We start from the raw sequence: 16019 nt of genomic DNA, 5'->3' as shown, positions 1-16019 counted from the left end.
ATGATACCTGTGCGTTCGGTGTGGGGTTTAATGACAGCGAGCGTGTCCTCTGGTGGGAAGAAGAAGCCGATCTCCATCTCCGCCTCGTCGGAGCTTCTGCTGCCGTGAAGCTGGTTAATACTGGAGTTCACATCGCTGAACTGAGCTCGCAAACTACAGAGAAACCACAGGTGTTCACAACCACTACTTAAAATGATTTAAAATAAAACTAAATATACTTTAAAATAGATAATAAGCTTTCATTTTTATTTAGGAAACCAGGTTTCCCACAGTCTCGGAAAACCTGGATATGTGAGGAATTTTAAAAGCGGGATTTCTAGACCTGGAAAAGTCATGGAAATTAGTCAAATCTTAAAAAGTCTTGAACATTTCTATAACAAATATAAGAGTTTCTTGTTATTGCAATAATATTCTATTGGGAAGAATTTGCTGTGGAATTGCTATTTGTGAGTAAAAAATCAGAAAAGTGTAATTCACAAAAATGTAAATCCATTAATAATAAAAATGTAAACTGAAAAAAGTTATTCAAACAGAAACTGCTTCTGTAATTATGTAATTGTATTATTTTAATTATTTATAATTATTTAATTGAATTATATTAAGTAAATGTTGTTATTATAAATTTAATTTAGAATATTTATATAAATATTTAATTCAATTAATTTACATTGCCACTCCTAGTTTCTGTAAATAAAAAAAAGTTTGAAAATGAGCCACTTTTTCTATATCTCTAATATCTTTGGGGACCTTCAAATATTGCTTCGGAGTTGCTTCTAAACACATATATGATAAATAACATGATATGATAAACAATAACACATTGTCCTGAAGAACAGACACGATTACAGACATGGGTTTACCTGTTAGGTTCTTCACTTTTAGCCTGGATGGGGTCTTTGGGTCCCAGGATGTTCCTCCAGTGTTCCACGGCTCCTTGCTTTACTAGAGCTAATGCTAACACAGGCCCGCTGTGAACCACAGCAGAACAGAGACTCTTCATTACACCAGGACCACTGGAAGTCTTCTTCTGGCTTCTTTATGTCATTATATAGATAGTACTGTATATATGCAAATAACAACTATGTGGCCAAAAGTACAATTAAGCTTAAACTGAAGATATGAAGCACGTTTATCACTGTCCGACTCCTTATTCTTTACACAGCAATTCCATTAGCATTCAGAATTCAGATTCTGAATGAATAGTATATTCATACCGGCAAATTCCTCACCTTTCGGCAAATCTAAGGACTTTTTATCTGTCAGATATTGAATTTGCTTTTCCAATCAGCCTGTCTGCCGTTTTAGTTCAGACTAATTAAATATGTTGTGGTGTGGACTCTTCTATTCTTTTATATTTAATACTATATATTATAAGGTATCATCCTTGGTCCTTTAGGCTGAAATGTGAGGTTTATCATTTTAAAAAAAGTTAAAACTGTTTAAATGATAGTGTTTATGGGCATTTTACAGTTTAGGATGTTAATATAGACATTGGTGTTGCTACCTAAACAACATGTAGGTCTTCTAATATCAAAATTTTCTGAAATTATTTCATCTGCTGATTCCTAGAAAAATTTGCCATGGCCCAGTTTGCAGGTATGATATTTTCGATCTATATTTTTTTGTAGGAATGCACGATATATCGGCCACCATATCAGTATCGGCCGATATGTGCTCATTTTTAATGTTATCGTTATCGGCCTGATAAGAAAATTTGGCCGATATATACAGTACAGGCCAAAAGTTTGGAAACATTACTATTTTTAATGTTTTTGAAAGAAGTTTCTTCTGCTCATCAAGCCTGCATTTATTTGATCAAAAATACAGAAAAAAAAATGTAATATTGTGATATATTATTACAATTTAAAATAATTGGTTTTCAATTTATTATACTTTAAATTATCATTTATTTCTGTGATGCAAAGCTGAATTTTCAGGATCATTACTCCAGTCTATCACATGATCCTTTAGAAATCATTCTAATATTCTGATTTATTATGAGTGTTGGACACAGTTCTGCTGCCTAATATATTTGATGAATAAAAGGTTAAAAAGAACTGCATTTATTCAAAATAAAAAAATATTTTCTAATAATATAAATCTTCTTTACTATCACTTTTTATCAATTTAACACATCCTTGCTGAATAAAAGTATTGATTTATTTCAAAAAAAGAAAGAAAAAAAATTACTGACCCCAAATGACTGACCAGTCGTGTATATTGCTGTTACAAAAGATTTCTATTTTTAAAAAATTTGCTTCTTTTTTTCCCCTTTTTTTCTTCTTCTTTTTTTTAACTTTTTATTCATCAAAGTATCCTAAAAAAGTATCACAGGTTATGAAAAAATATTAAGCAGCAGAACTGTTTCCAACTTTGATAATGAATCATCATATTAGAATGATTTCTAAAGGATCATGTGATAGACTGGAGTAATGATCCTGAAAATTCAGCTTTGCATCACAGAAATAAATTATCATTTTAAGTATAATAAATTGAAAAACAATTATCTTAAATTGTAATAATATATCACAATATTACATTTTTTTTTCTGTATTTTTGATCAAATAAATGCAGGCTTGATGAGCAGAAGAAACTTCTTTCAAAAACATTAAAAATAGTAATGTGTCCAAACTTTTGGCCTGTACTGTATCAAAAAGCCGATAAACAATGGATTATTTCCTTCAGCTGAGACACTTCAGATGCACACTGTTCACCATAATGCTTTTGAATTGCTTGAAATATGATCAGAATCACTTCAAAAAGGAAAATACAGTAATGTGCAACATGTGCAGCGCAAGTCTGTCATATAGGCTACATACAATCATTATAATTGTGTTAGGACATGGCTTTTAATGAGGAGACTTTTGTTTTTGTAATCAGGCTCTCAAAATTATATAAAACTTTGGATTTAGATTTATCGGCCAATATCTCGGTTATCGGCTTTCAAATATAAAGAATTAACGGTTAGCGGTCAAAATATTTCAAATCGGTGAATCCCTAATTTATTGTTTTGACATCTAAAAAATTTGAACTGCTCAAATATGCTTGTGTGTGCTGTTTCCCAACATTGACCTTAAAAACTAAAAAATTATTAAATTTCCATGTATAATAGAACTTCTGATTTTAAAGTCTAAAGGGTTCTGATTGGTTGTAAAGCCATTGTAAAACTACAAGAATAAACTACATTGCTTGGCTATAATTCCAATTATTATTAATAATGCATGCAACTATTTGTTGAAAATTGGTGTCTTTTATCATATCACTGTTGTGCCGTTTTTAAGTGATAAACCACCTGACTTTGTCCTTTTTTCCAGTGATGTGTGATGTACAGTGTGTGAGCGCTCACCTGGTCATGCTCTGGAGTAAACTGGGGAAGTATTCCTGCTCTACATGAGAGCTGTAGAACTGTCTGACCTGATCCTCCGACAGCATGATCTCTTTCTGCATGGCCACAGTGAAACCAGCTTCATGGATCCTGGCCAGAATCTCCTCTGCAAACACATTTCATTTCACACCATTCACTTCCTGATCGTAAGTGCTCCAATTTAGACACATCTACTCAATCTTTACTGTTAATCTAAAATGTGTGAAGTTATAAAGTCATCAAAACTATAAAATAACAATTGGAACAGTGCTGGTTTAGTTAAAGGTGCGATAGGTGATCTGGGAAATGCTAACTTTAGCCTTTAACTTTATTAAAAGTAAAATAACAAACGAAAACAATTGTTTGCCTGCCATGCACAGCGTACGTGAACGCGCTGATGATGAATGATGTCTGTGTGAAGTGGTACGGTTCACATGCTTTCACATGCTTCCATTTGATCCGGACCTAATGCAATGATTGAATGAACATTATATGGTCCTACACCCTCCATAGACTATATAAAATACATTTAGACATAGTGATTGTTATCAGAATATGAGGAGACTTTCAACCGGCATAAAAAAAATAAAAAAAATATCTGTATAGATTATTGCACTTTTAACCAAAATTATTAGAAATCGTTTTCTTTAGTTAAAATATAGCTGGTGAAAAAATTTAACTTACAAAAAAAAAATACAATTTTGAGGTGTTACCTTGGAAAACTAACTGAATTAAAATAAGTACTAAAATTACTAAAACTGAAATAGAAATTAATAAAAGTTTAATAGCACATTACAAAATTACTAAAACTTAAAGTAAAATATTAAAACTAAACTTAAAAAAATATATACTAAAATAAGAAAACTGAAAATATAAAAATAAAGGCTATTTTAAAGGGGCTATATGTAAGATTTGTCATGTAGTAATCGTTTCTTGAAGCCAATTTGTGAACTAGTAAAGAAACTTCCTTGACTTCCTAGCTTGCCTATGAAAGCCTGTAGACTGATTTTATATGAAGGAATCGGGACATTTTTGCTGGGAAATTCAAAAGGTCATGCAAAAAGTATTGATTCATACAGATCTATATAGTCTCAGACATACTTAATAATCATAACAGAGTAATTTGAATGAGCTCATCTGTTGACATGATGCCTGTGAACCTCAGATCTGCTGCAAACATCCACATCTCTATGATCAGATGCTTTCTGAACTGCTGTTTTCTCACCACTGTCATTTTTGTTGTGTTTATTTTGTTATTGAGAGAAAAGCGCAGCACATATTTACATATTCATCTAAACATCGCTCTCAGCAGCATGGACGGTGTCAGGATGTTCATTAACAGTATTTCGCTACAGAAGTATTTCCAACTTCTCTCTACTTCTAAGCAAAGAAAGAAAAAGATCTTCACCATGAGTATCTATGTAGAATTCAGAAAGCCTTGTTATTAGCGACACCGGTGGCCGTTGAGTGAACTGCAGCTTATTGCTCGTAACGTACAAGAGACTGAAGGTGATTCAATGCTCGGTGCATTGAATCACCATCACCTTCAGTCTCTTGTACGTTACGAGCAATAAGCTGCAGTTCACTCAACGGCCACCGGTGTCGCTAATAACAAGGGTTTCTGAATTCTACATACGGCCCCTTGAAAATATTAAAGGATAATTCCGGTATTTAACATCTTGATTTTGTAGTTTGTTATGGATGAACTAGAGTGGTGGACACAGAAATTTTGACGATGGGTCCTGTCTCGACTTTTTGACTCTTCTAGAATCGCCTTTGACCGCTTCAGAGTGGCTGTCTATGGGCATGCACGAACATTTCCTTAAAACAACCCTTAACGTTCGTTTTCAAAACTGTGCAACTCACCGAGTGGTTAGTGGTGTTCGTTGATGATTAAAAACAAGTAGCGTAGCGAAATACAGTTTCTGTCGTGTTTTATTCGTCATTTTGTAAAATCCCATTGATTTCTGTTGGAGGACTCATTGCTCGTTGATATTACTGCGCTACCGAGAACGGAAAGGGGGGTGTTTACATTTGGTTGTAGTCTTTTTGCTCAGTTCTCCATCTCTCAGAAGGCTAGCGTGAGCAGAGCAACTGTGCTCTATGCGCTAGACACCGAGTTCTGTACAGCGTCCTTGTACGGCAAAGTGGTTGTCGCCATCAAGTGGTCGGGAGTGTGCTAACGCTTCAGACTCAAATATCGAGCGGAAGTTTATAGGCGGTTGTGAGGTATCTGAAAAAATAGTTCCACTATAGCAAATAACACGGATTGAAATCATACATTGCGCCGATATATTTGTTTTTAATCATCAACGAACACCACTAACCACTCGGTGAGTTGCAGAGTTTTGAAAACGAACGTTAAGGGTTGTTTTAAGGACATGTTCGTGCATGCCCATAGACCGCCACTCTGAAGCGCTCAAAGGCGATTCTAGAAGAGTCAAAAAGTCGAGACAGGACCCATCGTCAACATTTCTGTGTCCACCACTCTAGTTCATCCAAAACAAACTACAAAATAGACTCAAGGTGTTAAATACCGGAATTATCCTTTAATAATACTATACTAAAATAACACTGAGATGGTATGGGAATGATGTAGTGACCGATAAATGCCAGTCATATGTAGGCCGACTCACCTGAAAAGTGTTATATTGTGGCTTTGTATGAAACAAATGAATTCAAGTGTCTTTAAACTTTGAACGGGCAGTGTGTGTGTTAGTGCTTCAGTGAAGGTACTGTAGGAGTATCAGTCTGACTCTGCACCCATGGGGCCGCAGTTCTGTGCGTGTGAACGTAATGTTGGCACATGCCTCTGTTTTCCCTGGCAGCGTCTGGGCGGATGAGCGCCAGCGTCCTCTCCACATGCTCCTTTTCCGGCCCGGCCCGCTCCGAGCTCGAGCCCGCCATCGCCATCCTGAAGTTCGGGAAGAAGAACGCCAGCTCCCTGCTGGCCTGCTCGCTGTCAGAGCTGCCGTGTAGAGCGTTCGAAAGGGTCTCGGTCCCGTACTGAGCCCGCAAGCTGAAGAACGGAGAACGGCCAGAGAGAAGGAGGTGAGGATGGATGGAGAAACAGAGTAACGGAGAGAGAGAAGAGCAGATGGTCTCACTGCTGGGGGGGAGGCAAGAGTCCACACAGGATGTGTTGTGCTAAAACTGTTAGTGCTCGAATCTGTGAGCACAATATGGACCGTCAAGTCACTTTTAAATTATGTTTACTTACAAAATTAAATTATGCACACATCAGGGAATCACTGAGCCTCTATGTAAGGCCCTACACAGAGAGACAATGTCATTTGTAAATGTATAAATAACGCAACAAAATCAGTTTTATAATAATAATTTACTGGGGGAAAATATATAAAAACCAACCAACTATTTTCAAAGGAAAACACATAATGATGCATTACATTTATTCTATACTTTTATCAAACAAAAATTAAACTTATTTTTAAGCAGTTATATTAACATTGTGTTTATATACTATTATAGTACTTAGAATTGTCATATTTATATTTCATTTTATTACTTCAACTTTACAACAAAGTTTTTAAGTTTAATCTTTTCATCTAATATTTATATTTTACTTCAGTTTTATTTCAATTAATGGAAACAATCTATAATAGTTTTAGTTAACAATAAGAAAAAGTTTTTTGGACCATCTAAATGTAGTTATTTTTAGCATTCTGACATTATTCTTAATAATTGAATGTCTCCCAAATTGTCTTTTTTTATTTTTTATTATCATCATCATAATGAAAATCATCCTGTGTGGACTATTCATTCATTCATTCTGCTGATTTCAAATCATTTCTTAAATCAGCATAAATTAAATTCAGCTCAACCTTGATAAAATTTAGATTAAAAACTTAAAATTGTTTCATTTTTTTTTATCTTAATTTTTTGAGTAGAATTTTTTGTTGCATTATCCTAATGAAATTGTCAGAGGGACTGCTTATGTTCATGTGTCAGTCTATACTGTATATGTGTGTTCCTGGGAATAAGGTACCTCTCTGGCTGCGTGGTCCTGGCCTCTTCGACATCCGGTGGACCGATGAACTCCCGCCAGGCTGGAATGACGTCCTCACGGCCCTCCATCTTAGAAATGACCAGGACATGCGACGGCCCGCTCGACATAAATTGGATGAGTTCCTGAAAGTAAGGCTGGAAGAACACGCAAGCACACACACACACACCCTTTATATGACACACTGGACATGCTGCCATTACACACCATCAGCCAAAATATTAAAACACATGCTATTTTTAGACTTCAACTGAAGTTCCTTCATTTACCTCTGCTGCTTTGTGTCGATAGAAGCCTTCAGCTTCTGCTTCACTCAGCGTTCTCTCCTCGTGGGCTAAAATCACAAACCCTGCATCCTGAATCTAGAAACAAAATCATATAATATGCATTCAGGAATACATTTTTAGCTGTTTAAGGGTATAATATCATATTAATACAAGCAACTTATAGGGACAGTTCACCCTAAAATTAAAATTAATTCATAATTTACTCACCCTGGTGTTGTTCTAATGCAATATGCCGTTCTTTCTTTTTTGGACCACAATTATTATTTATTTTTTTATGCAACACGTGCCTTATATTCCAGTTGTTCTGAGGGTTTACGATAGGGTTTGGTGAAAAACAAAACAAAATTGAATGCATTATGTTTAAAGACAATCCTGTGCATGTCTGTGTGACTCACCAACAGCCAAGGACAGGATTTTTTGTAAAATAAAACATTAAATTTAAGTTTGATTTCACCAAACCCAATCATAAACCCTCAGAACACTTGGAATATACGACACGTGTTGCATGATCATTCTGTGATACTTTTGCATATTTTTTAAAGCTTGATGCTGGTCGCTATTCACTGCCATTATATGGACGAGCGGGACACTTTTTTAATAAAAAAAATTCTCCTTTTGTAGTCCATAAAAGAAAGAAGAGCATATACTGCATTATAACAACACCAGGGTGAGTAAATGATGACTTAATTAGCATTTTAGGGTGAACTGTCCCTTTAAAGAAAAAAAAATTATGTTATCATTTTCTCAACTTCATATTGTTCCAAACTTAAATAAAAAAAAAAACACCATACGGTTTTGAAACAACATGATGGCCAGTAAATAATGACAGAACTTAATTTTTGGGGGAACTGTCCCTTAAACTGAGCTCTTACCTTCATGATAATCTCCTCTGCTTTGCCGTGTGCCACCACATCAGGCTTTATTATTGCCACTGTGTAAGACTTATTATCAGACACTACAAGAAACACAAAACCAGTGCGGGTAAACTCAGTAAACAGGACAGACTACAATTAAGCAGGATGAAGGAAAGATCATTACCAATCAGATCTTCATCATGTGGGTGATCCTCATCATTCACCTCTTCTTCAGTTAAACCTTCATCTTTCACCTGGAGTGACACATGACACCCAAATGTCATCTTTCATGACATTAATCTAATCTTTGTGTGCCGAATTACTAATAGGAATAAAACATGATTACATTTATTGAAGATAATATGCTTTTCTGTGCAGAACTTACCATAAAAATCCTAGGGTATATATACTTTTTACATTTAAATTTAATGTTTTTTTTTTACTTTCATTAAAATGTTTTAGATATACATTATATATATATGTATACTGTATATATAAACATATAAACCTTATTATATAATATGCATAATATGAATGCATTATTCAGCAAGCATTAGTTTCTGTGATGCATCTAACACCTGGTACAGGACTACATTTCCATCATTCTATGATCCCATTTCTTGTTTCCATCGGGATTCAGGAATGCAATCCCCACAGTGAAGAGGTCAGGTGTGTGAAGTAACTCACCGCCCTGCGAGCGGCCCCGTGTTCTAGAACGCTCTTCTCTTTGTTCAGCTCTTCCTGTATCGTCTTCTGCAGGAGAGGAGAGTTCGGTCCCCGCAGAGCTGACACGAGCTGCCCACCCTAACACACACACACACACACACACACACACACACACACACACACACACACACACACACACACACACACACACACACACACACACAGCCTTAACATGACATACTGCAGGAAAAGACCATCATATACAGCAAACAGACGAGCTATGAACATGATATCTTAGTGCCTCTCATAGGAACATGTCCATGTCACAACACCAAATATGTGACCCTGGATCACAAAACCAGTCACATGTCGCACGGGTATATTTGTGGCAATAGCCAACAATACATTGTATGGGTCAACATTTTTCTCTCTTTTATGCTAAAAATCATTAGGATATTAAGTAAAGATCATGTTCCATGAGGATATTTAGTCAATTTCCTACCGTAAATATATAAAACATTTATTTCTGTGAGTGAATGCAGCACAATCGTGAACATAAATGAACAACTTTAAAGGAGATTTTCTCAATGTTTCGATTTTTTTGCACCCTCAGATTCCAGATTTTCAATAGTTGTATCTCAACCAAATATTGTCCTATCATAACAAACCATACATCAATGGAAAGCTTATTTATTCAGCGTTCAGATGATGTATAAATCTCAATTTCAGCAAATTGACCCATGTGACTGGTTTTGTGGTCCAGAGTCACATATGTAAAATTTAAGTCTGTTTTAGAACCATTTTTCGCATTGTATGCATTATTTTCATGACAATTGGGTAATGACAAGAGATAGTTCACCCAAAAATTAAAAAAATTCTGTCATTGATAACTCACCCTCATTTCGTAACAAACATGTAAGACTTTCGTTCATATTCGGAACACAAATGAAGAGCTTTCTGTCCCTCCATTGACAGCTACACAACTTGCACTTCGATGCTTCAAAAAGTTCATAAAGAGATCGTAAAAATAATCCATATAAACCAATGAGGTTCATTCTCGTGTTACGCAGCACGTTTGAGATTCAGCAAGAACCAATGAGGTTCATTCTTGTGTTACGCACCACGTTTGAGATTCAGCAAGAACCAATGAGGTTCATTCTTGTGTTACGCACCACGTTTGAGATTCAGCAAGAACCAATGAGGTTCATTCTCGTGTTACGCATCACGTTTGAGCTTCAGCAAGAACCAATGAGGTTCATTCTCGAGTTACGCACCACGTTTGAGATTCAGCACGAACCAATGAGGTTCATTCTCGTGTTACGCACCACGTTTGAGATTCAGCAAGAACCAATGAGGTTCATTCTCGTGTTACGCATCACGTTTGAGCTTCAGCAAGAACCAATGAGGTTCATTCTCGAGTTACGCACCACGTTTGAGCTTCAGCAAGAACCAATGAGGTTCATTCTCGAGTTACGCACCACGTTTGAGATTCAGCACGAACCAATGAGGTTCATTCTCGTGTTACGCACCACGTTGGAGCTTCAGCAAGAACCAATGAGGTTCATTCTCGTGTTATGCATCACGTTTGAGCTTCAGCAAGAACCAATGAGGTTCATTCTCGAGTTACGCATCACGTTTGAGCTTCAGCAAGAACCAACGAGGTTCATTCTCGTGTTACGCATCACGTTTGAGCTTCAGCAAGAACCAATGAGGTTCATTCTCGTGTTACGCATCACGTTTGAGCTTCAGCAAGAACCAACGAGGTTCATTCTCGTGTTACGCAGCACGTTTGAGCTTCAGCAAGAACCAACGAGGTTCATTCTCGTGTTACGCACCACGTTTGAGATTCAGCAAGAACCAATGAGGTTCATTCTCGTGTTACGCATCACGTTTGAGCTTTAGCAAGAACCAATGAGGTTCATTCTCATGTTACGCACCACGTTTGAGCTTCAGCAAGAACCAATGAGGTTCATTCTCGTGTTACGCATCACGTTTGAGCTTCAGCAAGAACCAACGAGGTTCATTCTCGTGTTACGCATCACGTTTGAGCTTCAGCAAGAACCAATGAGGTTCATTCTTGTGTTACGCATCACGTTTGAGCTGCAGCAAGAACCAATGAGGTTCATTCTCGTGTTACGCATCACGTTTGAGATTCAGCAAGAACCAATGAGGTTCATTCTCGTGTTACGCATCACGTTTGAGCTTCAGCAAGAACCAATGAGGTTCATTCTCGTGTTACGCACCACGTTTGAGATTCAGCAAGAACCAATGAGGTTCATTCTCGTGTTACGCATCACGTTTGAGCTTCAGCAAGAACCAATGAGGTTCATTCTCGAGTTACGCACCACGTTTGAGATTCAGCACGAACCAATGAGGTTCATTCTCGTGTTACGCACCACGTTGGAGCTTCAGCAAGAACCAATGAGGTTCATTCTCGAGTTACGCATCACGTTTGAGCTTCAGCAAGAACCAACGAGGTTCATTCTCGTGTTATGCATCACGTTTGAGCTTCAGCAAGAACCAATGAGGTTCATTCTCGTGTTATGCACCACGTTTGAGATTCAGCACGAACCAATGAGGTTCATTCTCGTGTTATGCATCACGTTTGAGCTTCAGCAAGAACCAATGAGGTTCATTCTCGAGTTACGCATCACGTTTGAGCTTCAGCAAGAACCAACGAGGTTCATTCTCGTGTTACGCATCACGTTTGAGCTTCAGCAAGAACCAATGAGGTTCATTCTCGTGTTACGCATCACGTTTGAGCTTCAGCAAGAACCAATGAGGTTCATTCTCGTGTTACGCATCACGTTTGAGATTCAGCAAGAACCAATGAGGTTCATTCTCGTGTTACGCAGCACGTTTGAGCTTCCGTAAGAACCAATGAGGTTCATTCTTGTGTTACGCATCACGTTTGAGCTTCTGCAAGAACCAATGAGGTTCATTCTCGTGTTACGCAGCACGTTTGAGCTTCCGTAAGAACCAATGAGGTTCATTCTTGTGTTACGCAGCACGTTTGAGCTGCAGCAAGAAACAATGAGGTTCATTCTCGTGTTACGCATCACGTTTGAGATTCAGCAAGAACCAATGAGGTTCATTCTCGTGTTACGCAGCACGTTTGAGCTTCCGTAAGAACCAATGAGGTTCATTCTTGTGTTACGCATCACGTTTGAGCTTCTGCAAGAACCAATGAGGTTCATTCTCGTGTTACGCAGCACGTTTGAGCTTCCGTAAGAACCAATGAGGTTCATTCTTGTGTTACGCAGCACGTTTGAGCTGCAGCAAGAAACAATGAGGTTCATTCTCGTGTTACGCAGCACGTTTGAGCTTCCGTAAGAACCAATGAGGTTCATTCTTGTGTTACGCAGCACGTTTGAGCTTCAGCAAGAACCAATGAGGTTCATTCTTGTGTTACGCATCACGTTTGAGATTCAGCAAGAACCAATGAGGTTCATTCTCGTGTTACGCAGTACGTTTGAGCTTCCGTAAGAACCAATGAGGTTCATTCTTGTGTTACGCATCACGTTTGAGCTTCAACAAGAACCAATGAGGTTCATTCTTGTGTTACGCAGCACGTTTGAGCTTCAGCAAGAACCAATGAGGTTCATTCTCGTGTTACGCATCACGTTTGAGCTTCAGCAAGAACCAATGAGGTTCATTCTTGTGTTACGCAGCACGTTTGAGCTTCTGCAAAAGGTTTTTTCTCGCTCGTCAAGCAGGTTCGGTTGAGCTTCTGTTTGTTCGCTGTGAATAAAAGCCTAAATTCAGTCTGTTAATCATATAAAGCGATCGAGTCTCTTCAGAAAATGTGGACTGAACCTCTCAATTCATATGGATTAGTTTTACAATCTCTTTATGAACTTTTTGAAGCATCAAGTGGTAGTTGCGTAGCTTTCAATGGAGGGACAGAAAGATCTCAGATTTCATCAAAAAGATCTTCGTTTGTGTTTCGAAGATGAACGAAAGTCATACAGGTTTGGAATGACATGAGGGTGAGTAATTAATGAGAGAATTTTCATTTTTAGGTGAACTAACCCTTTAACCACAATTTTCTCAAAAATGCTAATTATTGTAATACTTCCAGATGCTGTATTTTTTGAATAATTCCTAATATTTTCAGTGTTGACTCATTAGATTTGTATTACTGCGCTACAGAATTTTTATTTATATCAGCATAAATTAAAGGCAGTGCAAGTAATACCTCCATGAAAAAAAAAAAAAAATGAAATGAAATTTCTTCTTCCATTCATTTCGGGGTGAAATTTTGTTTGCATGTGTCCTTAACAGGTTTTGTGACATCAATCTATGTAATTATTTGTACATTTTAATTTCAAGTTAGAATTTGTAGTTAGTAAGAATTTGCAGGGATTTGTAAACACCCAGAGAGAGAGATGTACAGTTTCAGACCCACCGCATAAAACAGAAAGGTGGGCTCACACTTTCCTCTGTACTTCTCCAGAGCTTCAATGCCATCAGCCTCGGCCTGCAGGGATGATAAGACGGTGTGACAGAAATGTCGACATTTATAATGATTGTTTGTGAGCAATCTCTAATCTCCAGAGCGGCTTATCTTACCGTGGCAAAATGCAGCAGGTCGTCTCCCAGCTCATTCTTGATCTTTCTAAAGAGACTGACGACGGCACGGCAGGGTCCACACCACTGCTGGTACACATCAACCACTGACACACACACAAAACACCAGATCACAACAATTACTGCAAGACTGAAAACTCTAAGGCACTTCTTTGTCAAATAAGAAACCCTATAGACAGACAAACAGACCAAATGAGACAGATAACAGTGATACAGAAAGTATGTGTGAAGAAAGATACACATAAAATGCATTAAGTATATGTATTGTTCTCATTTCTAACTTAACTAACTTTGACTTTTTGTCAAAAGTATTGATTGTGTGTTTGTGCATATTACTTTAAAATAAATTATATGAATGTTTTTGTTTGGTAAATTAATGATAGTAATAGTTTGTAATGTTATTTGTAATGTAATGTTGTAATGTTAATAGATAAATAGACATAAAGACAGACCGATAGATAGATAGATAGATATATAGATAGATAGATAGATAGATAGATAGATAGATAGATAGATAGATCTCACCTATTAACCCTTTCGTTGCCAGAACTTCACTCCATTGATCGTCATTATTGATATTTATCTGAATTTAAAAGTTTTCAAGAGTTGTAAGGCATTTTTCAGTTGAGATACAAAGTAAGTAAACTAGAAAACTACTGTCAGACAACCACTTTCCCCTCATTTACAGTTTAATGCTAATAAAAGCTTTCGTCCTACAAACCTGTAAACTAATCTCCTTCTTTTTACCAGCCATAGAAATGTCTTTTTAAGCGTAAAAAAAATAACTACACGCTTCTCCAATTATTCCAAGTGATGGTAATAATGTGATCACTAATTCGTTATTTTTATTTCCAAAACGTTTCAGTGACGGACAGTATCAGCGCATGCGCAGCTCGGATTGTTTCGCGTCCTTGTCGCTCAGCAACCATTTATTAACCGTTCCTCCTCCGCCATCTGCTGGACGGTGTTTATCTCGCAGGTTCAAACACATGTCGTGTGACTCACAAATAAGTACTTTGATGGTGCTGAAAATGTATGTTTATGTATTTATATTATGTATTCCATGGTACTTCAAAGACATGTCCAAACTAAAAAAAAACTGGTATGACCAGTTTGTGATGTTAGCAGTGTTGGTCATGGTCATGCAATGGAGAGTAGTTTTCATCTGTGATTATGGCCGTGGAGATTACAGAAAACAGGATGAAGTGTTTCTCAAAGGCTTGCATTCCTCAGTAATGACAGTAATTAACAAGACAGGTGACAGGGATTAAATCAATGAAACACATGGGCAAACATAACATGAACACAATGAAAACGAACTCAAAACAGAACTTAAACCATGAGTGTATGGCACAAGAGGCCATGTGTTACAGTAATGTGTTATAAAACTCCCTTAATGGTCGTAAATATATCTGCTTTAATAAAGCAAAATCTGTTGCACCTCCTTTTATAAACGTACTGTTCATAATAAAACTGACAGTGCTTGTTGGTTCAGTTCATCTCTGAGCACTTCTTGCTCAAACTTGCCTCTGCCCTGAGGAAATAAGTAAAATGTAAGAACACTTTCCCCATCCTTACAGGAGATTAAATAATATTTGTATGTTTATTGATTATGATATACTCTGCAATTGCCAATAATGTGATTAAAAACTGGTTAAATAATCTATGTAATATATTGATGTTATTCATTTCACAGAAGCTGTGATTATTCCTATAGGTTTTAGCTGAGCATCTAAACTGAAAACATTTTTTTTTTTAGAAAGAGTCCACAAACACACAATTTGTCTATTTTTAACTTCAAAATGTGAATATTGTCATATATGCTACATTTGTAGTTTTTAAATTGTTATCAGAGACACATGAGCTGTAGATGCTTGTTTTATAGTAAGTTTTATAGTAAAACCCTTTTTATTCAACCAATTCAATTTTGTCCGTTACGGGGTTGAGTCAAGTCAGGTTACCTTTATTTATAATAATCATTTATTGTATAATAATTATTTATATAATCAAATTATTGAGAATAAAAGGTGTTTAAATCTGAAAATGCCTGAGGTGGGAAAATATGATTTGTTGGAGGTTTGATGAGTGCTCAATGATGTGGGGTATTTTGAAAATGATTAATTATATGCAGTTTAAAAAAATCCAAGTTGAAATTTAATGATTTAATGCCCCAGAATAGCCCCTACAAGTCACCCCCCTTTTTTAACTTTACTCAACAGGAATAGATATATAAC

General features: G+C 36.7%; 1 protein-coding gene and 1 long non-coding RNA gene across 3 annotated transcripts in view; one reads left to right on the top strand and one right to left on the bottom strand.

The window, feature by feature from the left end:
• LOC309502323 (thioredoxin domain-containing protein 6) overlaps positions 1–16019 on the bottom strand; it is a 24670-nt gene extending 8651 nt beyond the window's left edge. Inside the window, exons 1-13 of one of the 2 annotated variants that reach the window (XM_082174682.1) lie at positions 14507–16019; positions 14311–14368; positions 13768–13871; positions 13604–13675; positions 9217–9333; positions 8714–8783; positions 8548–8630; positions 7658–7750; positions 7371–7525; positions 6175–6383; positions 3347–3491; positions 861–968; positions 8–153 (exon numbers count right to left, since the gene is read on the bottom strand). In XM_082174682.1, the coding sequence (XP_082030808.1) occupies positions 8–153; positions 861–968; positions 3347–3491; positions 6175–6383; positions 7371–7525; positions 7658–7750; positions 8548–8630; positions 8714–8783; positions 9217–9333; positions 13604–13675; positions 13768–13871; positions 14311–14368; positions 14507–14539 (1393 nt within the window). In that variant the 5' untranslated portion in view covers positions 14540–16019. The other variant, XM_082174681.1, reaches the window with a different exon arrangement.
• On the top strand, positions 6278–13777 carry LOC309502437. Its single transcript, XR_014207279.1, has 3 exons — positions 6278–6415; positions 7367–7519; positions 13652–13777. It is a non-coding gene; the product is annotated as an uncharacterized lncRNA (long non-coding RNA).

This window comes from Leuciscus leuciscus, assembly GCF_965113295.1.
Source record: "Leuciscus leuciscus genome assembly, chromosome: 7".
Classification (NCBI taxonomy): Eukaryota; Metazoa; Chordata; class Actinopteri; order Cypriniformes; family Leuciscidae; genus Leuciscus; species Leuciscus leuciscus.
Note: the sequence above shows the minus strand (reverse complement) of the source record. Positions and strands in the feature narration are given on the sequence as shown.